Source organism: Rhinichthys klamathensis, unplaced genomic scaffold (genome assembly GCF_029890125.1).
Source record: "Rhinichthys klamathensis goyatoka isolate OS25496 unplaced genomic scaffold, OSU_Roscu_1.1 h1tg000095l_1, whole genome shotgun sequence".
NCBI classification, from domain to species: Eukaryota; Metazoa; Chordata; class Actinopteri; order Cypriniformes; family Leuciscidae; genus Rhinichthys; species Rhinichthys klamathensis.
Genome location: NW_026606634.1, coordinates 1,381,086 through 1,397,381, shown reverse-complemented (window position 1 = coordinate 1,397,381; position 16,296 = coordinate 1,381,086). Strand labels below are relative to the sequence as shown.

General features: G+C 43.9%; 1 protein-coding gene across 6 annotated transcripts in view; it reads left to right on the top strand.

The window, feature by feature from the left end:
- The window catches only part of lrp1aa (low density lipoprotein receptor-related protein 1Aa), a 169,578-nt gene that overhangs the window by 127,722 nt on the left and 25,560 nt on the right, over window positions 1-16,296 (top strand). For all 6 annotated transcript variants that reach the window (XM_056252515.1, XM_056252513.1, XM_056252511.1 and 3 more), the window contains exons 58-68: window positions 88-207; window positions 301-488; window positions 1,100-1,305; window positions 2,124-2,312; window positions 8,528-8,676; window positions 8,775-8,868; window positions 8,955-9,071; window positions 9,255-9,374; window positions 10,605-10,727; window positions 12,690-12,815; window positions 14,020-14,136. In XM_056252515.1, the coding sequence (XP_056108490.1) occupies window positions 88-207; window positions 301-488; window positions 1,100-1,305; window positions 2,124-2,312; window positions 8,528-8,676; window positions 8,775-8,868; window positions 8,955-9,071; window positions 9,255-9,374; window positions 10,605-10,727; window positions 12,690-12,815; window positions 14,020-14,136 (1,549 nt within the window). The remainder of the gene's footprint in view (window positions 1-87; window positions 208-300; window positions 489-1,099; window positions 1,306-2,123; window positions 2,313-8,527; window positions 8,677-8,774; window positions 8,869-8,954; window positions 9,072-9,254; window positions 9,375-10,604; window positions 10,728-12,689; window positions 12,816-14,019; window positions 14,137-16,296) is intronic.

Here is a 16,296-nt window from a genome sequence, read left to right as displayed (position 1 = left end):
TATGATTTGACACTAGCGCTAGTGTTTTAAACTCTATTCTGTAACATTTCATTGCAGTTTTTCCTCATGAATTCTCTTCATTTGCAGGGTCTGAACAATGCTGTTGCGTTAGACTTCGACTACAGGCAGCAGATGATCTATTGGACAGATGTCACGACTCAAGGCAGCATGATACGCCGCATGCACATCAACGGCAGCAACGTTCAGGTGACTCGCGTGTAACTGGATCTTTATTCAACCTCACTGTGATGTCAGCCAAACGTCGGTTGAAACTAGACTCTCGATTGGATTCTTTGGCAGGTTCTCCATCGCACATCTCTCAGCAACCCTGATGGTCTGGCTGTCGATTGGGTCAGTGGTAACCTGTACTGGTGTGATAAGGGACGGGACACTATTGAGGTGTCGAAGCTGGACGGAGCGTACAGGACTGTTCTGGTCAACACTGGACTGAGGGAACCCAGAGCCGTAGCTGTGGACGTCCGCAATGGGTAAACAATCAAAATGACCCTATTATGCTTTTTGGGATATTATCTTTCAAAGTTAATCTTTGATTTATTTATTTTTTTTAAGTTTCAAAGATCAAAGTGCAGATAAATGGAGTTATTGTCTCCTAAAAGAAGGAAGCGAATCTGACGCTGTTTTCTGCTGCCAAAGCAAACCCACTTTGATGAGATTGATTACTGTTCGTATCACTGAGTATGATCCGGAACTGAAACTCAGATATGATAATGAGAGTTTGGTTTGGACACGGTCGACCAATCACAACAGACTGGGCCGTCTGACCAATCAGAGCAGAGAATCTCTCAGAGAGGCGGGGTTTAGAGAGACTGAATCCTTGACGAACCGTTTCAGACACTGAGAGAAAAGAGCTGATGCTGCAATGGATATTATGAGGAAATTAAAGTGTTTTTGACCTGTGATGCGTGTACTGTAAACCTAATAAGACATCGAAACAACATTAGGAACCTTTAAAATGGCATAATAGGGACACTTTAATTGTGTTTGTTTTTCATTATTTGGTTCTCCTCTTCCTGTTTCTGCTAATATTCCTTGAAGGACGGTGAACTGAACGTGTCTTAATGATGTTTGTCTTTGTCAGGTACCTGTACTGGTCTGACTGGGGGGATAATCCTCATATCGGCCGCATTGGGATGGACGGCACCAACAGAAGTGTGATCGTACAGGACAAGATAACGTGGCCCAACGGTCTCACTCTGGACTTCATCAATGATCGCATCTACTGGGCCGATGCCAGAGAGGACTACATCGAGTTTGCCAGCTTAGACGGAACCAATAGACACACTGGTGAGGGGAAAACAGACACAAGCCATTTGGTAAAGAGTCTGCAGGTTATCATAACCATTTTTGGTATTCAGTACAGCAGCAGGATTGTGACTATAAACTGTAGTTAAGAAGATAATATAAGAAAATTACAAGTATACATTTTTGGAAATATATATATATATTATAACTGAGCATATGACAGATGATGAGGACATTGAACGGCAACGCCGCATGTTGTATACGCAGGCTAATATACTTTTGCGTAAGTTTAGTTCTTGTTCAGACAAAGTAAAGACATCACTGTTTAAAGCATATTGTACACCACTTTTATACTGCCCATTTGTGGACAAATTAAAGAGCATCTAGCTTACAGAAGCTTCAAGTAGCTTACAATGATGCAATGAGAATGGTATTATAAGGAGACCTAGATGGCATAGTGCAAGTGAGATGTTTGTAAGTGTGGGAGTTAACACATGTAAAGCTGTGTTACCGAATCTTATGTACAAATTTATCTGCAGACTTAATGCTTCTAAAAATGAGATTACCATGGGTCTATCAAATATAAGGTTTAGCACTACACGATATCAGTCTAAATTGTGGAAACACTGGTACTTTTGTATTTATGTAATGCATTGAATTTTTTAGTTTATTTTTTATTTTTATTGTTGTTGTTGTTTTATATGTGGGGTGTGTTTAAAAATCTGTAATAAACTTTTGATTGATATATATATATAAATAACTTTACTACCATTAAAAGGTAAGAGTTTTGTTTAATTGTGTAAGGTTGCTGCGTGTTTATTATGTTTGTGTAGTTAATAATCGCCATGTTTGTGTTGCAGTTTTGACTCAGGACATCCCGCACATATTCGCCATGACTATTTTTGAGGAGTACATCTACTGGACAGACTGGGAGACCAAGTCAATCAACAGAGCTCACAAAACACAGGGAACCAACAAGACGATGCTGATCAGCACACTACACAGACCCATGGACATCCACATCTACCACCCCTACAGACAGCCAGAAGGTCAGGACACTCATGAGCAGCGTTTACACCCAAATCACCAGGAACAATTTGTCCCGGGAACTTTTTTTCCCCCAGACCTGTTGATCTAAAGTACCGTAAAGATTAGGCAAATTAGTCCGGTGACATAAGACTGCGCACTACTTTACAGTTCCCGCTGGATTTCATCCTCTGAATTTAAGCTTAATAAACCCTGAACCTCGTCGTCGGGCCATTTTTTACTCCATTGTTGATTCGAATAGCAAACAACTGTTACTGCACTCACCGCAACAGATGGTGGTTAAAATGCTGCGTGGAGTCAACCAATGAAAATGCAGCATGAACTCAACCAATCGGCATGTTCAGCGGCCAAGTCCCAAGGGGGGGTTGGGTAGGCCTACTATGATGTTAGACTACATAGCCTATAATAAAAGAATTTCAAACCTGAACCAAACATATTTTATTCAAAGATCAACAGTCTGTCATTAGTCTTTAGTCTGCCACAAAAAAAACACATTAAAATCATGAACTCACATGTCATTGTGAAAAAACTAAAACAATGACTGTTGTAACAGTGTGTAAATCAGACCTTTCAGGCTATAGCCATTCATATATTGAATGAAAATTTGCTTATCAATGCATATCTAAATTCTCGCCTACGGTATCTTTGTAGAACTTCAAAAAAAGAAACAAAAAATATGCGGCAGCCAATGAGCAGCTGGCGGGGGCTGCCGGACGACTCGACCTAATGTTTAATCAGACAATAACTACTCACGATTTTGCTTTGGTATAATTTACGGGACAATTAGGGTCGGATTCGGGATTTGGTACAACAGCTTAGATTTCGGGACGTCTGGTCACCCTAGCAAGCAGGGACTTTCGGAGGGGGAAATATTTACCTGGAATTTCATTTAGACCCTGGTTCCTGCGGTCGAAACACACGAGTACCACCCCAAAGTCCCTAGTTCCTGGGGAAAGTTCTCTCACCCCAGCACCCCAAACTCTCACTACTGGTTGAGCTGGAAAGTGATTGACAGATCTAAGCGGACCACTCTCAATGTTCAGATGGTGTCTGTGAGGCTCAATGTTCACACTTTTGGGGGAGATAAACCCATGAATGGCATACTAATAGTACTCAGTGAACAATAAACTGGGTTAAAGGTGCATTGTGTAATATTTAGGAGGATCTGTTGACAGAAATGCAATATCATATACATAACTATGTTTTCAATGGTGTATAAAGACCTTACTTAATCAACCGTTATGTTTTTATTAGCTTAGAAAGAGCCATTTCTCTCTACACACACTGCGGGTCCCCTTACATTGACATGTTTCTACAGTGGCCCTAAACGGACAAACACGTATCGTCACTATGTTGTTCTTAATGCAAAGAAGCGAACTAAAGTCAGCGAATAAAACACTGACATAATGATGAACAAGTAACAATAATATTCGCAATAACATATCGTTTTACTAAATAATTAAGTAAACCTTATTTCTTAATTTATCTTTGTAAAAAAACCTCATTACTTAACTCGCTACTCTCTGCTGTCTCAGACGACGACATCACTTCCTGTCGGCCACTTCTGTTGGGTGCAATTCACAACCTCACCGCTAGATGCCGCTAAAAATCACACACTGCACCTTTAAGAGGATGTATTTTAACATAAAAAACGTACGCGGTTACTAACGTAACCTCGGTTCTCTCTAGAGAGGGAACGAGTACTGCGTAATAGCTTACGCTATGGGGAAAACCTCTTTTCCACGAGATATTGAAGCCAAAAATTATCCTTAATTTTTTATTAATGTAAAACGCTTTGCAGCAGCAAGCAGACACAGGCGAGACAGCTCGCGTGCCTATTGGCTGCTCTTGCGGCAAATGCAGCAGCCTATCGAGAGAGACTCTGCGTGACGTAATGACCAATGGGGGCAATTCGCGCCCATATCGTCACGTCCCGCCAGAAAGGGCGTGGTCTTGCCCTATAAATATGCTCGTTAGGCTGGTACAAGCTGGTTTTCATCGCCGAAGCGAACCAGAGCGTATTCCAAGCACGGCAAGATACGCAGTACTCGTTCCCTCTCTAGAGAGAACCGAGGTTACGTTAGTAACCGAGTACGTTCTTTTACGAGAGTATCTCTCGTACTGCGTAATAGCTTACGCTAGGGGAACACAATGCAACACGCCGTGCGTACAGGGATCCAACACCAAAGTCCCAGGGGCCGAAGCCCAGGGCTCATATAGTGCATAATCACCATAAACTCACATAGAGTGGAGGAAGAGAGGCTGAAAGCGTCATTCCTTATAAAATAGCACCCAGCGGGGCTATCATATGACAATTAAACGCGCAGCCAGGGTGAAAGCTTTCAGCCTGAACTGGGTGGCCATACGTGTGTCAACACTCATGGGGCTGCAGTAAACTCAGCATCTGGGCCGCACAGCGGGGCAGATAGCACTGAATTCTAGACCGCCAAAAGCTTAGCTTGTAAGGCGGGTACCTCCAGGTTATAGTATTTTATAAATGTAGACGGCGAGGCCCAGCCCGCGGCCGTACAGATATCTTGCAGGGTAACCCCGCTAGACCATGCCCACGAAGAGGCCACGCCTCTCGTGGAGTGCGCTCTGACACCCAAGGGGCACTGCAGGCCCTTTGCAGTGTAAGCGAGCGCAATGGCATCCACTATCCACCTGGATAGGCTCTGTTTCGAGGCGGCCACATCTGCAGTGGGCGCATGCGAAGCAAGCCCAACTGGAGTACAGAGGCTGCCGAGGCCATTAGCCCCAGCATTTTCTGAAACCTTTTGAGCGGAACTCTCGAGCCGTGGCGGAAGGATTTTGCGACGCGCTGAATATTTAGTCCGCGCTCTGGTGACAGGCGTGTCGTCATGGATAGCGAGTCTAACACTGTTCCCAGAAAGGAAATTTTCTGAGTGGGAGACAGTGAGCTTTTCGCCCAATTGACTGTGAGGCCCAGATTCTCGAGGTGCTCGAGTAATGTGGCCCTGTGTTCTATGAGCTCTGAGTGAGATCGAGCTAGAATCAGCCAATCGTCCAAGTAGTTCAAAACTCGCATGCCCCGGAGTCTCAGGGGTGCGAGAGCCGCGTCCATGCACTTCGTGAATGTACGGGGTGCTAGGGACAGGCCGAACGGCAGGACTGTGTATTGATATGCCTGGCCCTCGAAGGCGAATCTCAAGAATCACCTGTGATGGGACGCTATTTGTATCTGGAAATAGGCGTCTTTCAGATCTATTGACAATAAACCAGTCCTCTTGGCAAACTTGCGCGAGGATTTTCCTGGTTGTAAGCATTCTGAACTGGCGCTTCACAAGCGCTCTGTTCAGCTGTCGCAGATCTAAAATGGGTCTGAGACCTCCATCTTTTTTCGGTACCAGAAAATATCTGCTGTATAGGCCCCCTTCGCTCTGAGCCTGAGATAAAGGTTCTATAGCCCCTTTGCTCAGTAGTTTCGCTATCTCGGCACGAAGTAGATGAGACACTTCGTTTTTCACCGTAGTCTCGACACGCGCCGTATAACGGTGAGGGCGTCGAGCGAATTGTAGCGAGTAGCCTCTCCTTATAGTGTTCAGCACCCATTCTGATACCCCGGGAAGCTTTGACCACGCATCTGCGTGAATAGCTAGAGGCAGAATGAAATCCGGGCTCTGGCCGCGGCAAAACGGCAGCTCGAGAGCCCTGGTATACTAGGAACACAACACCATGTTTACAGCGTTCGAGGCGGGGGGCGCGCTGATCACAGCGGGCGGCCTGGCCGCGCTCAGCTTCTCTATGGCAGATTGTGCAGAGAAAGTGAGCGGGGCAGATCCCGTAGGATTCGGCGTGTCTGTGAGAAAATGTGGGTGCGGGACAGCGGGCACATTTACTACACTGGAAACACTGTCGGTTAGAGCCGACTGAATGTGTGTTGGTTTCGTTTTTACAGAAACCAAGGGACACGCAGCGTGCAGTGTAAGCGGGCATTGTGACATGGGCGCGTTCACTACATTGTCTGCACAATCGACCTGAGTCGATTTTATTTGTGCTAGCGTAAAAACGGCTTTTGTGCGCAGGCAAACGGGCTGAGACACCGGCTGGCTCACTGCGAAATACACTGGGACAGTCACGATGCTTGGAACTGACCGAGCGAGAAGTTTTGGTGGAAATCCGGCCGCAGCGGGATCTGAACACCGTCGCTTTCCTAGAATGGCTAGGAAGGCTTTGAGGCCTCGGGCTTGATCTCAATCCTCGGCCGGGGCCCGCGCTGAGGGGGGCGGCGTCCAGCAGAGCGAGAGCGCGGTCTTTGGTCTCGGGCGTGGCGGCGCTGTGAAGCGGCGGCGGCGGCGGCGGGCGGTGCAGGTTGCGACTGAGAGCTGCGAGCAGACGGCTGTTTTGAGCGGCCTGCAGCGGAGCTCGAGCGCTTCGGAAGGAAGTGCTTCATAACCTGCGAAGTCTTCTGCACCTCCATGAATCTGTCCGCAAAATCTTTGACGGCAGATCCGAAGAGGCCCGCTGGTGAAATGGGCGAGTCGAGGAACACAGAGCGCTCGGCTTCCGTCATCTCGGACAGCGTCAGCCATAAGTGTCTCTCAGCCACGGTGAGAGAGGCCATATTCCGTCCTCTGGCCTGTGCAGCGGCTTTAGCAGCGCGAAGAGCGAGGTCTGTAGCGCTTCTCAGGTCCGCCACGCAGATCGCTTCGGGTCCTTCCTCGTCCAGTTTAAGGAGAAGGTCGGCCTGGAAGATCTGCAGGATAGCCATAGTGTGCAGCGCTGAAACTGCTTGCCCGGCGGCGGTGTAAGCGCGTCCGTGCATGGCTGACGTCACTCGGCAGGCTTTAGATGGGAGCGTCGTGTCCGGCGGAGGGCGGGCAGAGATGAGACGCTACAGCTGGTTCCACAGGGGGAACGGAGAGGTACCCTCTGTCCTTCGCGCCATCCACCGAGGAGAATGCAGCAGAGGCAGAGGTACGCAGCCTGGCGGAGAAGGGGGCGTTCCACGACTTAGTCACTTCCTCGTGTAGTTCAGGGAGGAAGGGCGCGGGCCTTGACTTTGACGGAGCCTCGTCTTTTCCGAGAAAGCGTCCGTCCAGTCTGTTGCGCGGCGGTTGCGCGGGCGCCTCCCAGTCGAGGCCGATGCTTTCCACGGCCTGAGAGAGCAGACGCATCAGCTCAGTCTCAATGCCGGCTCTCTTACCAGTGGTTTGGCGGGAAATGCTAGCGGAGGGGAGGTCCACGGAGCTCGCCCAATGCTCGCTATCAGATGCCAGAAGAGAACACGCCTCTGTGGGTTCGTCGAACTCGTGGACGGACGCGGCGGCAGGCGGCGGCCGTTGTCCGTCGGTGAGCGACTCGAGCGAAGCTGGCGGGCGAACCGGCAAGCTTTGGCGGGCTGGAGAGAGCTCGGGAGCGCGCTGGGCGCGGCGCTTCTTGCGGCGCGGCACCACGGCGGGCTGTGGTGAAGGCTCGGAGAATGATGCCAGGCGAGTCCTCAGAGTCACCATAGGCAAAAGCTTGCAATGAGGGCATCCGCCGTCAGCGAGCGCGATAGCCGCGTGATCCTCACCCAGGCAGGACACGCAGATGACATGACGGTCCCCGTCGCTGAGTGGGGCGCGGCACGAGCCACAGGATGGCATCTTTAAAAAGACGCAGCTCTTTTTGTGATGAGAAGTGTAAGTCGCGTCACGTAAGCGAGCTAACACTCTCAGCAGAGTAAGGATACAAAGGATAAAAAGGATATAGAACGCCGGAAAGCGCAGCAGGTACGGCAGTTGAAGGCGGCGAGTTCAGCGACTCCAGAAGCTCGTCCCGCTGAAAAGCTTGCTTCGACGGCGCGGCTTCTCACTCCGGATCCAGCGATGCGTGTGCTTCGCTGAAGAGATGAAAATCAGCTTGTACCAGCCTAACGAGCATATTTATAGGGCGAGACCACGCCCTTTCTGGCGGGACGTGACGATATGGGCGCGAATTGCCCCCATTGGTCATTACGTCACGCAGAGTCTCTCGATAGGCTGCTGCATTTGCCGCAAGAGCAGCCAATAGGCGCGCGAGCTGTCTCGCCTGTGTCTGCTTGCTGCTGCAAAGCGTTTTACATTAATAAAAAATTAAGGATAATTTTTGGCTTCAATATCTCGTGGAAAAGAGGTTTTCCCCATCGCGTAAGCTATTACGCAGTACGAGAGATACTCTCGTAAGAGAACTTAACATTTTTATATTTCGCTTCGCTTCTCTTCTCTCCCATTAGTCACGAATCACCCATGTCAGACAGACAACGGCGGCTGCAGTAACCTGTGTCTGCTGTCTCCGGGTGGTGGCTATAAATGTGCCTGTCCAAATAACTTCTACCTGGCCGCTGATGGGAAACAGTGCATGTCTAACTGCACCGCCAGCCAGGTGAGGGCATGATCGTGAGAGTAGTTAAACCCAGTCTGAGACAGAATAACACATACCGTTTCTCATTTGAAATATGTACCTCTAACATCTCTCCTCAGTTTGTGTGCAAGAATGACAAGTGTATCCCATTCTGGTGGAAGTGTGACACTGAGGATGACTGCGGAGACCGATCCGACGAGCCTGCCGACTGCCGTGAGTGATGTGGATTGTAGGAGAGACATTTTCACAGCCAAACCCATGTGTAATAAGAGCACATTTGTACATATTTCTTCCAACAGCTGAGTTTAAATGCAGACCCGGTCAGTTCCAGTGTGGCACTGGTATCTGTACAAACCCAGCGTACATCTGTGACGGAGACAACGACTGCCAGGATAACTCTGATGAGGCCAACTGCGGTACGGTTATGGACATTTTTCAAGTATCTGCACTTTTGCACTTGTTGGGTTTTTTTGTGTTTTTTTGGCAAATTGCCACTTTAACTTCACCTTTAGACGGAAAATATGAGAGTATAACTCAACTGGATCCATTAGGGCAATAACCATGTCAATGTTATAAGTCTGTGTCTGTGTGTTTTGCAGATATCCACGTGTGTTTACCCAGTCAGTTTAAATGCACGAATCCCAGTCGCTGTATTCCAGGGATATTCCGCTGTAACGGCCAGGACAACTGCGGGGAAGGAGAGGATGAGAAAGACTGCCGTGAGTTTCTTTAGGAAAATGATAAAAAATAGCTGCTAAAAGAACGAGGCATATAAAGCCTTTTGTGGTTTAATAATCGCACAAGGCCATGTCGTGATTTTAATAGTAATGTGATTCATTGACACATAAGCCCCTTTTACACAGAGATCCCGGAAAATACACTGATAATGTGTCCCGGGATCGTTTGATTTTGGCTCATTCACACTACCAGTAATTTTCCGGAATCTGTGCGTGCGTTCACACACATCCCGTAAAGACACGTGACATCGATGTGACGTGTAATGTCTCTGCAGCGTCTTAAGTTTGCTTATGATGTGCGGTCTCTCTCTCTAGAAACCCCTCTTGTGCATTTTTTTTCTGATTCGATCATAAACTAGCGCATCAAGTACCGTTTCACTTAAGCTGGCGAGCGATCTCGGTTTCAGCGGCGTCACTACGACACACGCCTTACGCCATCTGTTCACACAAGGCGCGTTCCGGGACTGCGTTCACACACCCGTTTAACCCCGGGACGTGTTTGCGTTCACACAGATGGCACTCTGGCAATTTTATGGCAATTTTCCAGGGGTCAACACGCGATTTGAAGGAGCTATACATACATACATACATACATACATGACACACCGTTCATCTGGAAGATGCACATCTATGATGAGTGTTTGCTCATCTGAAATGCATTGCTAAAATGTTCCCTGTCAAATTTTAGAAGAAAAACATTCAGATGTATTCACAACATTTATGATTTAAAATGTTTATAAATTTGAGATTAGAAACTACCTTTGAAACTTTGTGGTCAGTAAGATTTTATATTATTAATATACTTTTACGTAATGCATGAAAAAGAAAAGAAACAAAATATACTTCACTCCTTAGTGCATCCTTTAATGATGCTGAAAATTCAGCTTTGATCACAGGAATATATCATATTCACATAGAAAACAGCTATTTTAAATTGGAATAATATTTCACTGTTTTTACTGTATTTTTGAAATATATATATATATTTTTTAAATGCAGCCTTGGTGAGCATTAGAGACTTCTTTCAAAAATATAACAAAAACCTTACAGACCCAAACCTTTTGAATGCTAGTATGTATTAGTATGCCACATGAATGCAGTGCATGAACACTTTTAGTGTAGTTTAGTATGTTCAGTCATGGCTTTAACACACAGGTGAGAGTAATATTTTTGAGAATGTGATTGAAGTATAACATGTTTATTTGTGTGTAGCGGAGGTGACGTGCGCACCGAACCAGTTCCAGTGTGCCATAACCAAGCGCTGTATCCCGCGTGTGTGGGTGTGTGACCGTGATAACGACTGCGTTGATGGATCCGACGAACCCGCCAACTGCAGTAAGTGGACACTCATTATATTACCATTATCCTTTGCCAAGACTATTGATAGATAGAAGCTGGTATGTTTATAATCCCAAAATGGCTGAATATCTGCTGATATTATCATCAGTCGGTCACTGGTAGTTGAAAGGATAGTTCACTCAAAAATGAAAATAAGCCCATGATTTACTCGACCTCAAGTCATCCTAGGTGTATATGACACTCTTCTTTCAGACGAATACAATCGGAGTTATATTAAAAAATATCCTGGCTCTTCCAAGCTTTATAGTGGCAGTGAATTGCCATTTCTGTTTTGAAGTCCATAAAAGTGCATCTGTCTATCATAAAAGTGCATCTATCCATCATAAAAGTGCATCTGTCCATCATAAAAGCGCATCTTTCCATCATAAAAGTGCATCTATCCATCATAAAAGTGAATCTATCCATCACAAAGCGCATCTATCCATCATAAAAGTGCATCTATCCATGATAAAAGTGCATCTATCCATGATAAAAGTGCATCTTTCCATCATAAAAGCGCATCTATCCATCATAAAAGTGCATCTATCCATCATAAAAGTGAATCCTATCCATCATAAAAGTGAATCTATCCATCATAAAAGTGAATCTATCCATCATAAGTGAATCTCTATCCATCATAAAAGTGCATCTATCCATGATAAAAGTGCATCTATCCATGATAAAAGTGCATCTTTCCATCATAAAAGCGCATCTATCCATCATAAAAGTGCATCTATCCATCATAAAAGTGAATCCTATCCATCATAAAAGTGCATCTATCCATGATAAAAGTGCATCTATCCATGATAAAAGTGCATCTTTCCATCATAAAAGTGCATCTTTCCATCATAAAAGTGCATCTATCCATCATAAAAGTGCATCTATCCATCATAAAAGTGCATCTTTCCATCATAAAAGTGCATCTATCCATCATAAAAGTGAATCTATCCATCACAAAGCGCATCTATCCATCATAAAAGTGCATCTATCCATGATAAAAGTGCATCTATCCATGATAAAAGTGCATCTATCCATGATAAAAGTGCATCTTTCCATCATAAAAGCGCATCTTTCCATCATAAAAGCGCATCTTTCCATCATAAAAGCGCATCTATCCATCATAAAAGTGCATCTATCCATCATAAAAGTGAATCCTATCCATCATAAAAGTGAATCTATCCATCATAAAAGTGAATCTATCCATCATAAGTGAATCTCTATCCATCATAAAAGTGCATCTATCCATGATAAAAGTGCATCTATCCATGATAAAAGTGCATCTTTCCATCATAAAAGCGCATCTATCCATCATAAAAGTGCATCTATCCATCATAAAAGTGAATCTATCCATCATAAAAGTGAATCTATCCATCATAAAAGTGAATCTATCCATCATAAAAGTACATCTATCCATCATAAAAGTGAATCTATCCATCATAAAAGTGAATCTATCCATCATAAAAGTGAATCTATCCATCATAAAAGTGCATCTATCCATCATAAAAGTGCATCCATCCATCATAAAAGTGAATCTATCCATCATAAAAGTGCATCTATCCATCATAAAAGTGAATCTATCCATCATAAAAGTGCATCTATCCATCATAAAAGTGAATCTATCCTTCATAAAAGTGCATCTATCCATCATAAAAGTGCATATATCCAACATAAAAGTGCATATATCCAACATAAAAGTGCATCTATCCATCATAAAAGTGCATATATCCAACATAAAAGTGCTCCACACGGCTCTGGGGAGTTAATAAAGGCCTTCTGAGGCTAAGCATGTAAGAAATGTATTTTATGTAAGAGAAATATTCATATATAATACGTTACAAAGTAAAATTCTAGCTTCCGGCTAAACGCAGTCTACTTGCGTTTCATTTTCATTTTTGGGTGAACTATCCCTTTAATATCAATAGTAGCATCACCGCAGTTCTTTCTCTTTTCTCTCTGCAGCTCAGATGACGTGTGGTGTGGATGAATTCCGCTGTAAAGACTCGGGCCGCTGTATCCCGGCGCGCTGGAAGTGTGACGGAGAGGACGACTGTGGCGACTCCTCGGATGAGCCCAAAGAGGAGTGCGGTGCGAATACAACACTAGCACATGCCCTTTAAACTGAGTAGATTTATTCATTCAAATTCTGTTTATTAGACACATTTATAGTTGTTTTGGTCAAATTTAAAATATAAAATTTTAATTTTTGAATTTGATTTAAAACTCATAATAGTTTTTGTTCATTAAAGATTATTTTGGAGAATGTGATTAAAAAATGATTGTAGTTTTATTTGTCAAGTTCAGTTTATATTTATATTAAAAATTATTTTAGTCAAATTTAAAATATATACAGGTCCTTCTAAAAAAATTAGCATATTGAGATAGTTCATTATTTTCTATAATGTAATGATAAATATTTAACTTTCATACATTTTAGATTCATTGCACACCAACTGAAATATTTCAGGTCTTTTATTGTTTTAATACTGATGATTTTGGCATACAGCTCATGAAAACCCCAAATTCCTGTCTAAAAAAATTAGCATATTTCATCCGACCAATAAAATAAGTGTTTTTAATTTAAAAAAAAGTCAACCTTCAAATAATTATGTTCAGTTATGCACTCAATACTTGGTCGGGAATCCTTTTGCAGAAATGACTGCATCAATGCGGCGTGGCATGGAGGCAATCAGCCTGTGGACCGGTATATTTTTAAAGATTTGAATGTAATTAAAACGTATAATAGTTTTGCTCATTAAAGATTATTTTGGTCAAAATTTAAATGTAACATTTTTAAACATTTTAAATGTGATTAAAAATAGTCGTTTTATTCGCTTAATTCAGTTTATAATTTAGATTTTAAATTATTTTGGTCATTTAATTTTTTTTTTAATTAAACGTAAAAGTTTTGCATGTGATTAAAACTTATAATAGTGTTGCTCATTAAAGATTATTTTGGTAAAATTTAAATTGAAAAGTTTTACATTTGATTAAAAATAGTAGTTGTATGAGTTAAATTTAGTTTATAATTTATATTTAAAATTATTGTTGGTCAAATTTTGTAATTTTTTTTATTAAGATTTGAATGTTATTAAAACTTATAATAGTTTTATTCATTAAAAAATATTTGTCAAGTCAAATTTTTTTGTATTTGTAAAAGTTACGTTAAATTTAAAGTTTTAGAGTTATTGTAGACCATTTATATATATATATGTTTTTATTTTATTATTTATTCATCTTTTTTTGCATTATTATGTTTTAAACAGCATTAATATTGTGATTAAATCTGCAGATGAGAGGACGTGTGAGCCGTATCAGTTCCGCTGTAAGAACAACCGCTGTGTCCCCGGCCGCTGGCAGTGTGACTATGACAATGATTGCGGGGACAACTCGGACGAGGACAAGTGTGGTAGGTTTCCATCGGCCTCTGATATGTGTGTGTGAAGTGAACATCAGGCACACACTCAGAGACACGCTTCACGTTACATCACCACAGCGAGGACAGCAGGAACAGAGCGCACCTCTCAGACAGGAGATACGAAAAGAGCAAATCCACACTGGCCCAAAAACCTGATCGTTGCTATTCTCATTTATTTGTTCAAGAGCTCATTGGTAATGAACAAGGGGGCTTTTTTCATTCGTGCATGTTTCCGTTTCGTCCAGTCATTTACGTGTCTACATCTTGTTTTTATTCTTCATTTCACACTGCCACATTGATGTGGGTTAGAGGTAGGTTTCCATTTTCAAATGTCCTTCAGTCCTGAAACGTCTCCTTCAGTGGCTGCTTGCTGATGACAGGGAGGCTTGAATGTTTTACTAAATGTAAATATGCATTTAGTAAATATCATGTGATCTACATGTGTTTAAAACTAAACGGTTAACGATGCTATAATCATGATAATCAAAGCCGATGACGATGTATTACTGAGCCTTCTCCAGTCTCAGCAGTGAGCCACTGTCCAGCCCATTCCTGCAGTTTTGATTTGAATTTGATTTGTTCCCCGCCGCTCCCAAAACACCCGAACCTCCATCTGTCCCTGTGTCTCCGGTCATATCACCCACAACCCCCTGCTTCTCCAGCCGAAGTGATGTGAATCACAAGATAAAAAAAAGTCCAGGCCACATTTCACCGCAAAATTACATTTTGTTGAAAGAAAATTAAGCTTGTTGGGGTTTTTTTGCACTGTGACATTATTTTTGATGGCAATGAAGCGCATTTCCCCCCTAAACTTCTCATTGTACATTTTTTTCAGGCCTTTTACTTTGCAGTTTGTTTGTAGTTACCACTATTGTCGGTGGCGATTCTCACTAGATTATTGTTACTGTGATTTACTATGATACTTTTTTTACTTAAATGTGCAGTAAGCGATTTCTGAGAAACGCTGTTGAAAGTGGATCGGACCGAGCAGCACAACACACTTGTGGCCAATCAGCAGCAGGGGGCGTGTCCCCTCATTATGAGTGAGGAGAGATAGAGAAAGCCAATCAGCATCAGGGGGCGTGTCCACTCATGATGAGCGAGGAGAGATAGAGAGAGCCAATCAGCAGCAGGGGGCGTGTCCACTCATGATGAGTGAGGAGAGATAGAGAGAGCCAATCAGCAGCAGGGGGTGTGTCCACTCATGATGAGTGAGGAGAGATAGAGAAAGCCAATCAGCAGCAGGGGGTGTGTCCACTCATTATGAGTGAGGAGAGATAGAGAGAGCCAATCAGCAGCAGGGGGCGTGTCCACTCATGATGAGTGAGGAGAGGTAGAGAGAGCCAATCAGCAGCAGGGGGCGTGTCCACTCATGATGAGTGAGGAGAGATAGAGAAAGCCAATCAGCAGCAGGGGGCGTGTCCACTCATTATGAGTGAGGAGAGATAGAGAGAGCCAATCAGCAGCAGGGGGCGTGTCCACTCATGATGAGCGAGGAGAGATAGAGAAAGCCAATCAGCAGCAGGGGGCGTGTCCACTCATAATGAGTGAGGAGAGATAGAGAGAGCCAATCAGCAGCAGGGGGCGTGTCCACTCATGATGAGTGAGGAGAGATAGAGAAAGCCAATCAGCAGCAGGGGGTGTGTCCACTCATTATGAGTGAGGAGAGATAGAGAGAGCCAATCAGCAGCAGGGGGCGTGTCCACTCATGATGAGTGAGGAGAGATAGAGAAAGCCAATCAGCAGCAAGGGGCGTGTCCACTCATTATGAGTGAGGAGAGATAGAGAGAGCCAATCAGCAGCAGGGGGCGTGTCCACTCATAATGAGTGAGGAGAGATAGAGAGAGCGAGTGAGAGGGAGATTTGAAGAAAGAATTCAGAAAGAGAAATGGCTGAGAGACATTACAAAAAGAAGGGTTATGATCAGGCAAGAGCTTTTAGGACCCGTGTTGATAGTAGAGAAGCTTTCCAGCGCTAGAGAGAGCTCAGCGGGAAGGCCTGAAAACGGATGCTGAGGTTGTGTTGTTTCTGCTCCATACGTGAGTAACTGGTATGATACACGTCACAAGATGCTGCGACTAACAACCAACTCTTGCTTGTACTTGTTTACTGTATGTTCAGTTTTTGTTCTTGCTTGTAGTTCGTTTGTCA